A 20165-nucleotide genomic window follows, 5' to 3' on the forward strand; every position below is an offset into this window, starting at 1 on the left:
AGCCCTAAACTTCCTATATCAATTTAAAAGTTTTACTTAATTATTTGATATATTTTAAATAATTTCATGTGTAAACAACTATAAAGAATTTCATTTTTTTTTTGTTTTTTTCTCCCTTTTATGTTGTTCTTATTCCTAATGATTATATATATATTGAAATGTGAGATACTTCTCTTTTCTTTATGATATGATGGGATGCTTTCACTAAATGACCGTATATATAAAAAATGAGGCGTTTGTACTTAAGAATGATTATACATGTGTGTGTGAAGAGATTGTATATATATATATATATATATATAAAGTGATTTTTAATGGACTAAGTACAAAAAGTTGGTGGGTTAAGTTGCTCTTATAGCACATCAAAGGGGTTTCTTATTTTGTGAGAAAAATAGCACATCAAAGTTGATTATGCCAAATAATGCCATTATATATATGTATGTATATATTTTCTCGATTGTTATTTTCTCTATGATAGGATCGAATCTACTGTATTCTCTTGTCTTGTAACTATTTAATAATTTTTATATGTATTAAACCCAAATAATAAGACAATCAACATGACATTATCATCATCATTCATAATTTATGTATGTGCGTGTATGTATATAATCATTCTGATTGATTCTAAAAATTAATCAAATCTTTCTCCGACTCCCATGGACACCAAAAAGAGTTCGAAACTCCCCCCTTATAAGTCTCGAAACCCTTATAAAAATCAAACCCTAGTTTCTCTTCAAACCAACAATAACAACTTGCATGAAAATGGAAATAGATCAAAAAGCAGATTTCTTGGGGTGAGGCAAAGGCCATCGGGCAGATGGGTAGCGGAAATAAAAGAATCTTCCCAAAAGCTAAGGCTATGGCTTGGAACTTTTGATAAAGCAGAAGAAGCCGCCATGGCTTATGACATCGCCGCGAGGCTTCTGAGAGGAAGAAATGCAAAGACCAACTTCATACATCATGGAATCATTAATTTCCATGAGGAAATTAATTACAGCTTACTAGGAAAGAATCCAAGGCTTCATCAGCTTCTTCAGCAGGCAGCAGTCACAAAGAGCCATGCAATAAGCTCATCATCAAAATTTCTCAATAATAATATGGCTAATAGAGATGACGAATCGATCAATTTTGATACACTCGTTGAAGAAACTATATTTTGTTCTTCAACTAGTACTGCAGATTGTAGTGTTAAATCCCATGGTAATTTTGATAACGGGCTCTCATTTGGCAGCTCTAAGGTTTATTCTTCTGTTGTTGTTGCTCCTTCTTTTAGTGCTTCTCTATGTCAAGGAAGTTCGAGGACTTGAATCTCTAAATCCATCATTAGAATTCGATTTGTGTAGTTTCAGTTGCAAAAAAAGTTATGTTGCCTGTTGATGTCCGTTTGTAAGTTAAATTAAATTTACATATATGTAAAGTCTATTGTACAATTTGTATTAGAGCTAACTCGCAATTCAATGTCTAAAAAAAATTATTATTGTTTTATTTTCACTGAATCTAGGAGGTCCTGTGATCCGATGGGAAAGACATAATACTCCATAATGATAATGACTATTGTTTCAGCTATTTTATAAGCCTTGAGCCTCTTAACTTAGTAGATATATTTTGGGTTTCAAAATGGACAACATTTACACAATTTACTCAATTACATTTGAGTTCAAAATTATGAGATGTGGTTTAATTATGCTATCATGTATCACTCATCTGTCCTGAATTGTGTGTATCTTGGCTCAATTTGTACAGCTAGATTTGCACATGCGTGCGAGTAAATTAACAGTGTTATCCAAACCTTTCTTTTTTACCAGCCATGAAATTGAAAATTTTAAAGAAAAGGAATGATACGGATGAAAGAAGCCAGTAAATCATAATTTATATAAGTGTGATATAAACATATTGATGTGAGCCCCAAGTATCCATGTATACATCATTTTTAATGGCGATGATCCGGAAGATCATTCATACACAAAACAAAAGATATTCAAGACAATCAAGACAAGTTAGATAAATAATCAAAACACCAAATTTGATCAAAGACGTTATTTTTCCCTTTTTTTGGTGGGCGAGAGGGAGGGTAGGACGACATTAAAGTATCCAAAGTGAATTAACAGATTGGCGTTTTGTTTTATATATATATATATATATATATATATATCAACACACAAGTTGTAGTCACAGCGCGCGACACTATTCAACCAATAATTGTGTAAATTAATATTCCTTTATGATAAGCCAATCCATCACCAACCTTGATCATGGTATAAATTAATTTAACCTGTAAAGGTGTTTGAATTTCCTCCAGAGCAGAACATCCTTCACATTTACCATCTATGCACATAGACATTTCCTTACTAGTTACTTCATAGGCTTCAGTAAAGAAAACTTTTGACCACTTAAGCCCTTAATTAGCTGGTTAATTATGACCCAATAAAATTAGATAAATTGTGCTGCGTTAGTTACTACAATCACAAACTATTTTTCAAAAGTACAGAATTTTTGCAAACCAGAGTGCCTTCTCATGCACTCGATAACTCATTTTCCTTGTAAAAGTTTAGCAGATATATTATCATATTATTAAATTTGATACTCAAAATTTACCTTACAAATATTAACAATTTTATGGGTTATTTCTCCAAATGTAACGTCATGAATATTAAATATTAGAGCACAGTGTGCTTACTAATTTATAATTTTAAACAATTCGATCGGGCAACTTAATTTTGGGCGCGTTTAAAAGTTTCATATTTTTAATATTGGTTCAAATTTTGAAAAATAAAAAATACGTTCTGAAAAACTTTATTAATGTTGTGACTTCAAGCATCAATTCTTAAGACAAACAAATAAATTAGGAGAAGAATGTTATTATTAGTCATTATGAGAATAATCCCAAATTCCTACGGTTTACAAATGAACGCACATTACATGTTGTCCCATCTATAATATCCACTCTCGAGCATCAGACACGTGTGACCCCATAGCCCATCTCATTTGATCAGCATCATCATCATCTGATTATCTTAATGATATAAACTGATTTTGTTTATTTAAAACACCTTGCAATTGTAAAACAATGGAAGCCATCATAAACATCATTAAGCTCTTTCTTTTTTTTTTTTTCCCTTATGTTTTCAACATTGCCATAATTAATTCATTTGTCATCGTCATAATTGATTACATTATCTACAAGGCTATTATTGCTTCCATAAACTATATCGGAGGAATGAGACACGTTAAAAAAGCATCACCCGTGCCCTCTTATCACATATTAATTCCAACTCGCCGTTTTAATTATTTGCGGATAAAACCAAAGCAGCGAGTGACGAATACGATAGCGAAGTTTTGTTTTAACTTTTTATGCCGAATTATTTTTCCGTGGAAGACTAGCGTGAAAAGTACAAATTTAAAATTAATAGACACATCAACCAAGTTTACTGTTCTTCAGATTTTGTGTTTTCAAATTCAAAAACAAAACACAGCCTGTAAAATCCTGAATCTTCCGTCGGTCAAATCAGTACATACACACTTTAACCAATGAGTCACCAAACGAAAAAAAAAATTAAAATACAAATAAAAAGTTCTCATTAACATGATAAAAACGAGTACAATACAAAGTACAACCATGCAGCGAATTAAAACCAAATACACACAGAAGAATAACAAACACTACCGAGAGCGGATATACTTTTGCTGATGTTTGTTTCCCGGGATTCTTTTATTTTCCTTTTGGAGTAATTGGAATTCTTATATTCCCAGAACCAGAATTCCCACCTCATATCTGATTGATTGATTCCTTAGCTAGCTAGACGAGGGAATCAATTTCTATTTTTGAATACAGAATCCAATCCAGAAATTGGTTTCAGTGAATTTAGGTACCAGATTCCATTTCTAGTCATCAGATAGATTGCAGATTCTTCTTTTAATGAAGCAATGACGACAGTCACAGTACGTGTTTTTTCTATCCCCACTTGGAAGCTGTTATCCAAAAATACTTTCCTTCCTATTCCTTCCCAGTGAAAGCAACAAGTAACTTAAGCTTTACTTTTGACTACATGATCAAGAAAATGACACATATAATTGGAATAGAATTTATTCTGGAAGCCTGTCGTGTAAATTTCACCAGAATAATAATTTCCCAGATTAAAATGGACGACCAATTGGCAGAAAAAATTATTTATATGATTAAAACACTCTGGAACCGGAGCTCGACAGGTTCGCAGAAATTAAAAAATGCCGCAATCATTTCATGAGTACAACAACCACAACACAGGAAGGTAGCAATTAAGTCAGCATTACCAAATATTAGCTTTCATAAAAATTCTAACAGGAGAAAGTTCCCATATGATCACACGAAACGAGATGAGTCTAGAGCTGCTTCTACTACTAGCCCCCGAATTCGAGCATGGGTGGCCAGTCAGGGAAAGAAGCTGCTTCTACTGCTTGAAACATCACTCGGTAAAGCACTATTACATGATCCACCACAATTTGCGGAAAAAAAAAATAAATAAATTTGCATTCACGTAATCATTCTGAGAAGTCTGTTTTAGATCAGAGCATCAATAAAATAGATCATCATCACCATGATTCACAAACAAAATCATTGAGCAAATATATCCTTGTGAAGTTATAAACCAAAAAATAAAAAATAAATAAATGAAATGGTTGAATTTCTCTCTCTCTCTCTCTCTCACACACACAGAGGCTAAAGGACTAGATTAAATTATTAGTGAATTTACCATTAGCTCCCTGCATAGCCCGAAACAAAGATTATCTCATTAATTTTAATTTTTCTTTAACAAAAATATATGACAACAAATGAATATTTTTCATTCATTAATTAATTTTTTATTTTCTTTTCTTACAATTAGTCAGAAAAAATTAAATGAAATAAAATAAAAGCGAGGACGGAGCGATGAATAGAGTTGGAGTGAGCGCTGGATGCAGAGGTTTATCGATCGATTCATGTATTTTGTGTTATTTTTCACAACAAAATTTGCACAAAGTGATCGATGAACCGCTGCCTCCAGTGACTTCACTCTCTCTATTTTCTGTTAAATAAAAATTCAAAAAAAAAAAAAAGATTTATCAGCAGCACAGATCAGTGCAAACAGTTTCGAGTAACAGAGATCTAACGTTCTAAAAGCTTAATGAAACAAAATAAAAAACAATTATACGAACGGCATACGTGCAAATACAAAAGAATTGTGAATGCTTGTGTGTGTTAATTTTAAAAAAATAGAGAGAAATATTTGAGAGAGGAATGGATTTGAACCAGGATTCAGAAGAGTCACCATTGCTGTGGCTGCTGTGCCTGTCACTGTGCCTCTTTTATCACACACTCTTTCTCTCTCTCTCCCCTCTCTCTCTCTCTTTGTGTCTCTTTGTTTTTGTTAACGAGAGAGAGACAGACTGTGACTTTTCTGATGGTGGTATTTACTATACATAATCACGTGTTTTCCGATTTTACTCTTTTAGCCCCCTAATTCCATTAACTTATCTAAACTCAAGCTCGTTACTTTTACATTATTAAACATTTTTTTTTATCATCATCATCATCATCGTATTATTCCTACCTTCCTATCATGATCGATTTGTTTTAACATGAAAATTTTTTAATTATTTTTTCCAGTTATTACAACCTAACTTATTATAATACGAAATTTATTCTAGATTTGAATTGATAAATTTATGATTTATCATGGAGATATCTATCCACCTTCTAGTAAAGGCTAGTTTGGATTTAAAATAGAGTAATGATATAGCCACAAACTCTTTTATAAATTTATATTGTATTAACTGATGTTGCATTAATTCATTGGTTGAATTAAATATCTCTTCGTCCACATGATTTATTTTTATTATTTTATATTTTCATTCAACCAATGAATTAATGCCACATCAGTTTGTACAAGATAAGTTTGTACAAGAATTTGTAGCCATATCATCACTCTTTAAAATAATTACTATTATTTATACTGTAAAAATAATTAGTTATAAAGAATATCAATTAAATATTTAGTAAAATTTATTTTTAAAAATCAAATGAATTTTAAAAAACAGTCTTATCTATTCGATAAATCTTACTGTAAGCTACTATAAGAATGTGAATGAATGAATTAAATAAAATTTATTTAATATTTTGTACTGTGTATATATAATAATAAACAACTAAAATAAATATTTCATATTATTAATTATTTTTTATTTTGTTATTTCAATGTAATTGCCAATATTAATATTCTCTTTAAATTTAATAATTTTATTTTTTAATTAATAAGGATAATTTTAGATTTTTATAATATAGATGAGAATATAAATGAAATTGTATTAAGTGTAAAATTAATTCTCAAAATTATGTTTTAAAAAGCTATTGTAAGATGAAACGATTTTTCTTAAAAATGTTTTTTTAAAAATTTTACAAAACACTAAAATTAACATTTAATTTTTAAAAATCTATTTTGACTCTCTCAAAAGCAATTCCAAATAGACCCTAAAAAAATAAATAAGTGAGGTTATTTGAACTCATTATTTTTTTTCTACACCCTCTTTTTAATTAAGAATTTTATTGTTAAAATAATTTTTGATAAAATTACTTAATTAATCATTTCTTCTCTTTTCACTCTCAATTCCTTAATTCTCATCAATCCCTTCATATATTTTCTTTTAACTACAAAGTGCAAATAATTGGTCTAGTTTTATGCTATCATAAACTAAGAGGATCAAAGTCCGTCATTCAAAAATGAAAATTACCAAATATTTTTAGCCATGGAAGTTAATGATTATCAAGAAATTAAGTTTTACGAACCACAAAATTTAAATTTGTGGAAAAAATTAGTAACTCATGATTATCAAGAAAACAAAAAATAGAGATACTGATTTACTAATAAAAGCAAATAGGAAAAAAATCCAAAAAAGAGTAAAATTGAGAGTTTAGTTTTAGAATGTGAAAGTATAAAGAGAACATGTAATTGTTAGGTGAATTAGAGAGAAAAAGATTAGTGAAGGATAATTTTGAGATTTTAAATTGAATAATGAATTTATTTTTTAAAATGAGTGTAGAGATAAATTTGTTAGGTTTAGATAGTCCATCCAAAAAAAAAAAAATTAAAGCCACACAAAAAAAAAAAAATCGCTAAGAAAGAGTGACTGATAGAGGCATAGAGCACACTGGGTAAGTTGCCCGTGTCTCAAAGACGAGGCAAGTGGTGATGAGAGAGAAATGGGTTCAAGAGACCTCTAAAAAGGATAAATTACCGTATGGCGTATGTCTTGGAGATGCTTCTGAACTAAAAATGGTTTCTTAAATTTGAAAACTGCTCTTTTAATTGATATCCAATTTATATTTGATATTTTTATATTTAGATTCTATTTTGGCTAAGTTTAGGTTTTATTTAGGATTAAGGTGTCATAACTTTTAACCTACAGCTGCTGAGGAAAAAAATTGTAACTATAAAATAAAAGTTAATAATATATAATAAATAAAATTTTAAATAATAATTTTAACAAAATTATTAAAAGTATAATAAATTTTTATCATATAAGTAAAAAATCATATTAACATAACTTCTAAATTACGGTAGTTGATATTCACTAAAAATTATAATACTATATTTTTTAAGTTACAACTATCCAATCTCAAAATACTTTTAAATTCAAAGCAAGAGATAATTTATTTATCACGCAGGGATCTTAATTGGTTCATTAATTTAAATTGAGACGCTAACTCCTCGACAACTCGAAGGATCAAGCAAGTGATTTACCTTTTTTCTTGAACAGTAGCTGGTAAATAAGTTTAGTCTCTTATTAAATGACTTGGCTTTCTAAGGATTGATTGAGTTGTGGTCCAGGCTCCATAGCTCATAATTTTTCAAGAGAGTCCCTTTCTGCCTTTTTTGTTTGGTTATAAAATTTAATATTTGAATAAGATAATGGTTCTTTTCTTCTACGCCAATAATAGTGGACAAAATATTGTATACGTGTTTGGTCAATTAGACCTCGCCGACTATACCAACTCACGTTTGGTTAGATACTGGTTAAAGCTTCAATGTTTTTTTTTTTTTTAATATTGATTACATATCAAATTATTATATTACATAAATATTTATAACTGTTATTACAATAGACATTACACTAATATTTATAATTAGATATATATAACTGAGACTTACATTATTATATTAAATTTATAAAGTATATGTCTAGATAAGTAACCCTCACAAACGAGTGATGTCTCTATTCCATTCGCATTTCGCAAGGGAGAAAGACTTACAAATAAACTCCACACAATCATACATAATGCTTAATTGAGAAAGTTTTGAGTTCGTGAAAACTCGAACTCATACTCTCACAATCCTTCTTAACTATGAGAGTAGGGGTTCACAGAACTGATTTTGCAGATCGCACACAAATTCAACACCGTAAAATAATTAATTATTAATGGATAAGTGATTTAGTACTTTTATTGATATAACTTATTTAATGAACATAAATATTTATTTAATCTCACAGAATAAGACTATTGGCACCCCTCTAAATATTTCTTAACACCCATTTTCTTAATTAACCCCATTAAAATGTTTTAAAAATTATATAATTCTTTTAACACCTCCATCAATAACAGAATACCCTTAATTAAAACTTTTGTATAAACCTCATTCTTTAATTTTTATTATTAAACCCTATTTCAACAATGAGGTCTCTTCTATTTAAAAGAAAATTAATGGGTTTTCATTTTCTCTATTGTAGCTATCGATGGTAAATTTCTTACCCTAAAATTAGAGGAAAAAACAACATTTTTAATTTCTAAAATGTTAGATTTTATAAAGGAAAAAATTATTTGACTTTTGAGTGGAGGTTTAATTAGAAAATTTTCTATTATGTAATTTTAATAAAGGGTAAAATTATAACATAATTAAATGGGGTTTAAGATGTATTTGGAGGGGTGCCAATAATCCTACTCAATCCCAGTAAACTTTTAAAATAATTTTTATTGTTATTTGGTTGTTTTTCTAATAGAGCTTTTGAAGCTTAAAAAAGTTATTTTATCTTTACTAGTAAAAGCTCAAATGTTGGGCTTTAAGGAGTAGAAGTTAAAAAGTTTTTTTAAATATTAAAATATCTAAAATATTCTCTGCTTATTTGATAATCTTATTTTATTCTTTTCATAACATAACTTTAAAAAACTTATCTATTAAAGTAATTTTATTATTTCTTAATAAAAGTTCATATTGACAACCAAACAACAAATTTTTCTTTGGTAAAAACTCTATTTATTAAAGTTCTATTTGAAAAGCTGTAACAAATGGAGCTTTAGTTAGTTTTTTATTTTTAATTGAATGAATTTGAATTTTTTTTAAAATTGGAATGAGCCTAAATAAAAATATTTGAATGACAAATTTATTTTTTTAATATCTTAATATAAGTAGTATCTTGTTTGTTTTATAAGTTAGTTATTTGACATTCATGTACTCGTAAAGCAAAATAAAAAAGAGATTAGTTTTTATAGTTTAAGAAATAAATATATTTTTTAGAGATATTTTTTAAATATAATATTTACTTATCATTCATGTCTTCTTATTTAGATAAAAATCATAAAAAATTATTTTTTTCAAACTTAAATGTTTGAATATCAGACATAAATTACCAAAAAAAAGTAAATTCTAAAAAAATCTAAAATTAATAAAATTTCAAATTTCAGATCTTTAATAAGTAAGCCCTTAAACTCTTAACTCAATTATAAAAAAAAAGAGTTGATATAGATAGATTCATGTCTAATTTATTAATTTTAATTAATTAATTTATGTTATGTTTGTGTCGATAAATAAATTATGTCAGATTTTACTAATTTTACTTAAATGGATTTTTTTTAGTCTAATCAAATCCGTAAATTAATGAAATCCCAACTCAGTGTCTATGGACTATGGTTAGAATGCAGATTTGACACAAATTCATATTAACATGCAATGCGGATTGCAATTGTTTCGTTCTAATCAAATCACATAGTAATTAAATAAAAAATTATAATATCAATTAAATTCACATTAATTAGGATTTAATGACATACAAATTATTCAAATAAATTAATAGTTTAAATAAAAAAAGCGTTTCATTCTTTTTACTTTTTTTTCACTATTATAGGGTAGATATAATGTGTATAATTTCATTTCAAAACTGTAATATATACTGTAGCTGTATAAATTTTTAATTTTTGTATTAAATAATTTTTCATATTCGATGCACCCGCTTGTGGATCGAATTTCTAGCGTTGCCCTGTCCCCGCGTGATTTCATTTTTCGTGGATCTGTAACCAATTAATACTAGCTCGGTTTTTCTAATTTAATGAATTCCAAGCTGAGAAAAAAAAAAGGGTAATTTTTTAAAACCTCCCCTGAGGTTTGGGCTTGTTGCAAGTAGATGGCGAGAATTTATTTATTTATAAAAAATTCCCTACCGTCAGTTAACTTTAACATTGACCGTTAGTTGACTGTGCAAAGACAATATTACCCTTAACAACAGTTTGTAAACGGAAATAACTAAAAAAAAATTAAAATTATTGGCGTGAAAAGCACAAACCCTATTTTTTGACAATTTTATCCTTATCAATTCCAAAGATTTACAATATCATAGGTAAAGATTATAACTATTTCATTTTCAAATTTTTAATTTTATCTTTTTTGTAGGAACTTTAAGAAAATATCAATAATTTAAAGAGAATTTTTCAAATTTTTAATTTTATCTTTCTTGTAGGAACTTTAAGAAAATATCAATAATTTAAAGAGGGTAAAATAGCCAACAATTTTAATTTTTTTTTAGTTATTTCTATCTACAAACTGTTGTTAAGGGTAATATTGTCTTTGCATAGTCAACTAACGGTCAATGTTAAAGTTAACTGACGATAGGAGGTTTTTTATAAATAAATAAATTGTCGACATCTACTTGCAATAAGCCCAAACCTCAGGGGAGGTTTTTAAAAATTACCAAAAAAAAAATCAATTCAACCCAAAAACAAATTGTACTTGTTCAAATTTGGTTGTTGACCTGTCAATTTCATTTTAATTTGTTTGAAGTTAGTGCACGTAAGCGGTGCATATTTCATTTTATTGAGTTTGAAGTTAGTGCACGTAAACGGTGTGTTTAGAATTAAAGACGGACATTTATAGTTTAAAAGGTACTATATTAAATTATCTTTGTTCAAATTTAGTTGTTGACCTGTCAGTTTCATTTTATTGAGTTTGAAGTTAGTGCACGTAAACAGTGCGTTTGAAATTGAGTGCGTTTGAAATTGAGGATGAGCAGTTGTAGTTTAATAATAAAGTGTTTGGTAAATACTGGTTGCTATATCTTGAAAGTTATATTGATATAATTTTTTACTTGTATGATGAAAAATTTATTATATCTTTAATAATTTTGTCAAAATTATTATTTAAAAATTATATTTACTATATATTATTAACTTTTGTTTCATAATTACAGTTTTTTTTTCACAGTAGCTGTAACTTAAAAGGTACAACACCTCAATTTCAAACATAACTAAAGTTAGTCACCCCATTATCCATACTGAACTCATTTCGAAATTATATAATTTCTGCATTTCAAACCTAAAACTCTTTCTATCTATAAGTTCTAAATTAATCTTGAGCTAAAAATGAACTAAATAAAAATTTTAGTAATTAATTAAGAAATAGCTTTAATTATCATATTAAATATTAATTAATTTTTTTCTTAGATATAAACAGATAAAAAAAAGTAAACAAAATTTTGTATTAAACAATTTTAGAATAAAATTTAAGTGTTATTTATTTGAGAAAGAAATATAAATACCAATATTTTTGTCATTTCCATATACAATCACAATTGGATGAGTAATTTACCAAGCATATCTTAAAAACTTATTATATGATTTCATAGTATTATTTGATTTAGGATGAATTTTATTGCAAAATTTATTATTTATAATTTTTATCCATTATATTTTTTTAAAAAATATTTTTTTCATATTTGAATTATTTATTTAATAATTAATATGTGTAATAATTAATAATTATTATAATTTTGATATATTGATATAATTAAATTTACCAAAACAAAAACATTTCCACCAGAAAACTTAAATCAAACCCAAACCAACCCACAGTTAAAAAGCGATTGGGTTGGTACGATTGGCCCAATTTTAACCTAAACTCTTTCTATCTACACGTATAAGTTCAGTCGAAGCTTCTTCTATTTTTCTTCGTCCATTTCGTTTGCAAGCTCGAACTCTTAAAACGATGCAACTGAAAGTTCGGAGAACAACCATTTAAAGAGCCAAACCAATATGTTAAGATTCTGATTTTGTGAAAATACGAACAGACTCGAAATTAAATAATTTTAATACTGATGTACCAGTATGTATTTCTGGGATTTAATATTATATATGGTTCAAAATAGACATACGTGCAATTAAAGCGCAACACTAATAATAAGCTCAAAGAAATAAACAATTGAAGTCCAACATCGATGCAATAAGGTCAAAGAAGTACACAATTTTTTTAATTTTTATATTATAATTATTAATATAAATTAATAAACAAATAATTTATTATTCAATAATATTATTTTATTTATTATTTTTACATTACAATTTATCAATAAATTTATAACTTATTGCAACTAATAAAAAATATTTAAATATGAATAAATTTCAATAATATTAATTTAAAATTAATAATAATATAAAATATTAATACAATTTAAATATATTATATTAATATAATATAATATTTAATTTAAATTAATTACAAAAAAATAATATAGTATAATGTAGTACTAAACATTGTATAGCATTATTATAATACAGTTCTAATACAATACAACATAATATAATACACCAATATTAAAATAATGCAATACAACATAATGCAATACAGTGTGCCAAACGCACCCTAAGGTCAAAGAAGTACACAATTGAAGCTCAATAATTAAAATAGAGAAAACCAAAAATGGCTTTGAAAAGAAAAAATCAACAGTCAATGTTATATTGCTATTCGACAAGTTATTTAATTCTTTCTTAGAATTCAAGAGATAAATTACAACCACCGAATTCATTCATTATATACATTAAACAGAACTAGATTCAATATCAGTAAAAATTACTGAACGTGGGTGTCCCAAACTCATAAAGAAAGTGGACCCGGATGCAAAATTTCCAAAACATCTCAAACCACGGCCTCTATTCACCATCACAAAGTCCCCAATAAACCAACAACTTGTTTTAATTAATTAGATTGGTCCATCGGAAAAGCCTGTCCCCGATGCCTTGATAGTTTTTCAAAACACCGATTCTCGTCGTAATAAAAACTATGGTTTTACCAAAATTCCCTTGATTAACACATATCTCTACAATCCGCTTACTTGATAATAGCCGATTAAAGCTCTGTCCACCCTGTTTATTTATTTCTTCATTTCCGTAAAGAAATAAGTTATTGAAATTGTTGGTATTAGTTTATTATCCCAAGTACTGTGACGTTCAAAAATTTAGAACTTTCAGAACAAGCATTTTACATGAAGTATTGTTACATTTAATGGAATCTTGCATAGGATATATTTGCAACGAAATATCATTTTGTGCAATCTGTTAGGTGGACTAAAATGATGTTGTGTGACTGATCTGATCAATAATAAGGATCCGCCTGCGGTATCACTGTGGTATGGCACTACGTCTTTTATGGTAAATTTTCATATAACCCTTTTCACTCATTTTTATTTGAACTTTACTTCACAACTATTAAGTTAATTTCAATTGCATCCATATGAACATTACCGAAATGCCCATGCCGACCAACAGTGACTGGAATTCAACTGACGGCGACGAGAAACTCGAGTTAGATACTTCTGGCCGAGCTGAGTCTAACAGTGGCGGTGGTGACCTACCACGCGCGTGGTGATGGCGTCGAATCAAGCTCCTAAAGCTGTGAATCCTTCAACGACCGATCAATGATAAATCGGCTCCCCCGGTGGTTGTGATTGGTCAAAAAATATAGAGGGAATTGTGGGGAACAAAAACCAAGTGGTGGCGTCATCGGAAACCGGAGAAATCGCGGCGAATTGAAGCGGCGGTTCCGCGGCTTTTCGCGGCTTCAATCAACAACTTTCCAAATTCTTTTCGGCGACAAGGATGGCATGGAGATGACCGGTGTCGCACGATCTTTCGATCGGTACCAACCTTGGCCAGTGAAGTGGTCGGAAATGAAAATAGCATCTGGGTCAAGTTTGTGGGTTCGGTATGGGCATTTCGGTTCACAGAGGGGGTATTGTTATATAGGTGTAATATAGAATAAAAATTTATAAATAATAAATAGTATAAGGTGCTAACTAAAATGTTTATATGGATGCAGTTGAAATTAACTTAATATTTGTGAAGTAAAGTTTAAATAAAAATGAGTGAAATGAGTTATATGAAAATTTGTAACAAAAGACAAAAAGAAGTGGCACGGTAACATTGGAGTACCGCAGGCCGATCCCGATAATGATACCAAATTTGCCAATTGCCAAGCCTGATGTGACAATGCTAGTGACCAGAGGGAGAGGGTAAAATTATGCCAAGTGGCTACTACAAAAATCGCTTCTTTTCAAAGTTTGAAGTAATTTTAGCTTGGGCTATGTGAATTCAGGATATATTTCGCTAGTCCGATGGAAGGTACTACTAATAATTGGATTTTATATTTACTAACAAAGAGCAAATTAAACACAAATTTTATTCTCACATCAGACGCATACCCCCATCGTTATTTTGACAAACACACTAATTAAACAGTAACACACCAACACACGGATATTATATGAAAAATCAAACAGACCTAATGGTAGAAACAAACATTGATAATGTACGTGATGAGGGAGTGATGAGCTATGTAGCTTCAGTTATCTAGGATTTTGCCGGAGCAATAACCAATGCTTTAGCAGCAGCAGCAATATGATCAGTGTGTCGTTTCTGCAGCAGTCACGAACAGTTGGGGTACAGCAGGGCTTTTGGGCAGCGTCATCTGAAGTCTGATGCATTATCATTAGTGGCGGCGGCAGCATTGTTGGCCATCATCATCATGTTCTGATCAGTGCAGCGTGTACGGATCGTGCGGGCCGTGTAACAACGTAAACTTATCCCAAGTTGCTGCTTGTCATCAATATTAATATTTCTTGTACGGTGATCGATAGCTGTGAAGATTATTACACTGAGTAGAGCAAAAGCTCTGAGGAAGAAGAAAGTCGAAGAAGCCAGTACTGAAAAAATTAATAGCAAATATCAGTATATATACATAAGTATGTGTATGATAATTATATTGGAGAAAAATCAATTTTTTTTTTAAATTTTTATAAAAACTTTTAGAATCGCTCTCATACAATATATAAGAATTTGTAATCCAGAAATCGTACTTTGAAAATCTAATTTGGTTTTTTCCACTGAAATGATTTAGGCTCTCAGATCACGATCCATCACCACCACTCCTGTTAGATCATGATCCATCACCACCACTCCTGTTAGACCACGATCCGTCACCACCACTCATGTTAGATCACGATTCGCCACCAAATAATCTTCCAGGCTATGACTCAATTTTGATCTGCACTTGACGTGTGGGCACCTTTATCACCACTAAAGCAACTAGCACAAGAAAATTTTTCTCTCAATAATGAAGAGAAAATTTTTTTTCTCTGATCAGTATAAAGTGGATGCTCTCTCTTTCTTTAGAGAAAATAAACTTTTTTTATATCTCCCTTTAGTGAAAACCCTAGGCTCTAAATAATGAAAATCAAAAGCCACGTTACTTGCTTTTTCTATAGGGGGCCCATCTTGTAAAATAACATAAAGCCCCTTACATACAAGCATATTAAATAGAACCTCTCACTAAATGATATATTTAGACATTTGACCCAAATAACTAGTTATCTTGCTTATTAATCCAGTAGTGGTGCAGTCAATAAAATGAACTAACCCGGGGATCATTTGGGAACATACAATAGTGGCTACAATAATTAGGCCTGTAATTAAACTAGCCCAATTATTTAATTCCAAATCTACTTCACTAAAAGATTGGAACTGACCTTCATAATTGTATGCTCGAATAATAATTCGTCTCAAGCCATATTGATTTCTTTACTGCACAATCCTTTGTACCACATCATTAATTAAATCGATATCTCAATTGTCCAATCAATTTAATTACATCTTGTTCCTTGATTCTTACTGGTTTTCTCTAATGATCATTTTCAACATACTAAATATGTTAACACACTCTGGCCAGAGAATTTTATGATCAAGTGCCGAAAACCCATCAAGAGATGTGTTGTACAAATTTTATATTGTCAATCTATAACTTCAATACTCATAATTGCTCCCACCAAGATACCGGGTAATCTTGACTACAAATATGTGTCGTGCCTATTGGTAACTCAAATGCAATAACAATTACAATCATGAAATCATAATTAACTCAATATTAAGATTACAGTAAAATCAATGCCTATGAAATTTAATAAGTAACTCAAAATTAAGATTACAATAAAATCAATGCCTATGAGATTTAATAAGTCTAACAGTCATTTCAAGGTTAATTAAATCTCATATGTGATCCAGTTCAATGTAGTCAAACTGCATCAGTAAATTCATACATGATTAAGATAAATCATTCAATGAATTTACTACAGTCTAAACATAAATAGAGCGCTCAACTCTATTTATCAACCGTGAACTAAATTTATTTAATCATAAGATAAATTGTATTTGTGTCTTCTGTGAATCCATATGATGATCACATAAATACATATAATATGATTAAACAGACATTTTTCAATATGTATTTATGCAATTAAAAATATCTCAAATATTTTATTAATCAAAAAATAAATTAATATACTTTAAAAGAGCATATAATCCCAACAAATTAAGCCTTCACCACTTCTTATTTATGTACTGTCAAGTTTCAAGTGTGTCACTCAAGCCATAATCAAGAATTAATATATCATTTTTTTATGAATTATTAAATGGTGATTGGTGAGCTTCACATGGGTATTTATTTCTCTTTTTTCCAAAAAAAAGTTCAGACGACAGATATTCAGATATTAACAACTATCTTGTGTTTAAATTTTTAATTTGTGATTATATACGACTTCATTGGAAACTCTGACTGTGTGTTCTATTTAATTTTTTATTCTTTTATTTATTATATCAATAAATAAATAAATATTTAAATAATAAAATTAAATGATCCTTTTAATAATATTCTTCAATTAGAAATAAACTTGATTTTGATTAAAAAAATAAAAGCCCTAGCTTCCTCTTTTAACAGATGTGAATGAAATTCGTGTGAATGTTTGTAGTCAATAGAGTTAATCATATTATTATTTTTATCATCTTTAGTTAGTAAGAGCGGCTGAGAGTTACATCATGTAATAAATAGTTTCCTTCATTCTATAAAAACCTTTTTGCTTTTGGGTTTCAGTAAAATTAATCACCATTGTGAGATTTGATTAGGAATGGCAAAAAAATTAATCACTAGTATGAGCTTTGATTAGGGATAGTAAAAATTTGCACAAGGATAGGGACTTGAGGGACTTGAGGGACTTTCGGCATTTCAAAAAGATATGAAAATAATTATTTTTTATTTTAAAAAGAGACAAGAAAAATTTAATACCGAATATTTTATTAGGAATAAATATAGATTTGGTAAAATATTCATTCCCTCCTCAATCTCCATTTTTATTTTTATTTGTTTCTTTTAAAATTTTTAGTAAGTGCATTTAAAATTTAAATTGTAATGATATGGATGCAAATAACAGTTATTATAATATTTAAAAATAATATAAATAACAACTGATATAAATGCTTGAAGATTGATGACGATTATTTTTTTGATGATTTATTCCATGTGACTTTTATGGATGTGTTCATTTTTAAGTTTTACTTTTACCTGATTGTATAAATTATCTTGAAATTTTAATGATATTGTCTGTGCCATAACTTAGAGGCACCAAATTATGTCAAGTCTCTTGTATGTGCTATAACTTAGAGGCACCAAATTACGCCAAGTGTCCAAATAAAAAAGAAAGAAAGAAACTATCCTAGAAAATCAAATAAGTAAATAAATTATATCCAATATATTTCGGAGAAAGTAACATTGCAATAAAATTCTCCCGGAACCTACGATAATAAGTAAGAGCAAAAACTCATTCTAATTCTGGGATTCCAGGGTCTGAGAGAACCACGCCCAAGATCATAGGAGTAAGGAAGCACATAGACACGGAATAAATGACGTAAGTTCGGGATAAACATATTCATTTCCCTACGAACAAATTCACGTCCACGTGTCATCAAGGAGAGAGACCAAGCCAAAACCCTAGACCCAGTCATCCATCAACTATAAATAGGGATTATCTCACCAAAAAAAAGAGATCCCTCCTTAGCCAAGGAAACCCTAATCTTATTTATTGTTCTCACTTCCATTAGATCTAAAAGTCAAACACTGACTTGGGAGTCAGAGCCTTTTTCAGGTACCTACCACACCGGATTTGAGTTCAACAAGTGTCACAAGTTCTCCAAAAATCAAAAGTATGTGTGAAGGTAAAATCTTGTTTTCTTCATTGGCGCCGTCTGTGGGGATCGAACCCACGACCACGTGGTTTTTTTTTTAAGTTTCACATTATATGTGAATATTTAATTACCAGCTGACGTGGTTGTTGAGTGTTAGAAAATGCATATTTATAAAGGAGAAAACCGTCATTTTACATTTCAAGTCTTACTAACAACCCTTACTTTTACGTATTTAACCTTCTTATGATTTAATTACATGTGTTTTATTTTAATTAAGTATTTTATGTATTTTAAGGGTATTATAGTCATTTCACAATAAAGGAGAGATCAGACGGCAAAATGGACATCACTTTTGAACTCAGAATGGTCGAAAACCTTAGGAGGAGCATAAAAGGAAAAATGACACTATTCACATGTACGGTACTATTCACGTGTACGGTACTGTCTATGTTATTGTTCACAATACTGTTCATATAGACGGATCGATGACGTGGCATTGACCAATAATGTGGCATTGACTGATGAGGTGTCACGATCCTGTTGGGCTAAAATTCTTATGTACTGTTGATGGTGACGTGGCAGCATATCAGTGGACGAAAAATCTCGCGTACGGTACATGCATTACACAGGATTATTTTCAACCAAACCGCGTTACTGTTCATCAGGGTCAAACCGTGTTACTGTTCATTAGCGTTGTCAAACCGCGTACTGATGACTAATGACGTGGCGCAATCCTGAGCGTCCAAAGTGTTTTTAATCCGATGGCCATGATTTACTCCATGTATCTATAAAAAGGGGGCCTCTCCCCCCCAATTTGATAGCTCTGAATCTATTTTTGGGATCCATTTTCTGTAATTCCTTCTCCATCTTGTATTTTCTTCGTATTTTAATAAATTTTCATTTTGCCCCTAGTTCAATTATGAGTGGCTAATTTTCTTTTAAGCTTGGGTTGAAGGTGAAGTCTCAACATGTGTCATGGGCTTTATTTGGTAAATTTATTTTCTCTTCCCCTCTAATTTTTGTGGATGTTTTGACTTCTCGTCGACAAATAATACTAATCTTGTCTAGTACCGCTTTGGTTTCACCAGCCCTCTAGTACAAGGTTATTATTATTTGGCACGATAAGCCCTTAGCACCATATTGATTAGAGCGTGGTTCATGAGGTGTGGATTCCCCCCTCATGATTTAATTGGCATTAATACAAATTATTTAGCCCATGATGCATGTTGATACGGATCCAGATACCCAAGTACGTCATTTTAATAGAATTCTCTTCAATTTATTCTCGCCATTTCAATTCCAATTTTAGAATTTATTCTCACCATTTTAATTTAAGTTTTAGCATATTTCAAATCATTTCCACCACAAATCCAATCACCCATTTACAAAATTAATTCTACACACAATTAAAATCCACCTCCTCGTGGGATCGACACTCGTCACCATTAGTCTATACTACAATAGATTCGTGCGCTTGCGAGTACGTTAAAATTTGCACAACAGTGGTTAACAAGAATGCCTTTTTAACTTCATTAGTAATAGGTTACTTGAGCTTTTAGCCCTTTTAGATTTTTTTAAATAATTATTTTAACCCCTCTTCTAGGTC

General features: G+C 29.7%; 1 protein-coding gene, 1 long non-coding RNA gene and 1 other non-coding gene across 3 annotated transcripts; 1 reads left to right on the top strand and 2 right to left on the bottom strand.

Annotated features, from left to right (window-relative positions):
* Window positions 1-584: 584 nt before the first annotated feature.
* Window positions 585-1442, top strand: LOC102623418 (ethylene-responsive transcription factor ERN1-like). Its single transcript, XM_006494202.3, has one exon. It carries the CDS (start codon window positions 660-662, stop codon window positions 1308-1310), a length of 651 nt encoding a protein of 216 aa, XP_006494265.2. The 5' UTR covers window positions 585-659; the 3' UTR covers window positions 1311-1442.
* Window positions 1443-3556: 2114 nt separating this feature from the next.
* On the bottom strand, window positions 3557-5458 carry LOC102616767 (uncharacterized). Its single transcript, XR_372607.4, has 2 exons — window positions 5270-5458; window positions 3557-4460 (listed from the first exon to the last, which is right to left on the bottom strand). It is a non-coding gene; the product is annotated as an uncharacterized LOC102616767 (long non-coding RNA).
* MIR162 (microRNA MIR162) lies at window positions 4912-5111 on the bottom strand. The gene is given in 1 exon segment (NR_129298.1): window positions 4912-5111. It is a non-coding gene; the product is annotated as a microRNA MIR162 (primary transcript).
* Window positions 5459-20165: the final 14707 nt, after the last annotated feature.

The sequence above is a fragment of the Citrus sinensis genome, chromosome 3 (genome assembly GCF_022201045.2).
Source record: "Citrus sinensis cultivar Valencia sweet orange chromosome 3, DVS_A1.0, whole genome shotgun sequence".
Lineage (NCBI taxonomy): Eukaryota > Viridiplantae > Streptophyta > Magnoliopsida > Sapindales > Rutaceae > Citrus > Citrus sinensis.

Bases quoted from the DNA above. Each gene is read 5' to 3' on its own strand.
- LOC102623418 (XM_006494202.3), top strand. From the start codon at position 660: ATGGACACCAAAAAGAGTTCGAAACTCCCCCCTTATAAGTCTCGAAAC.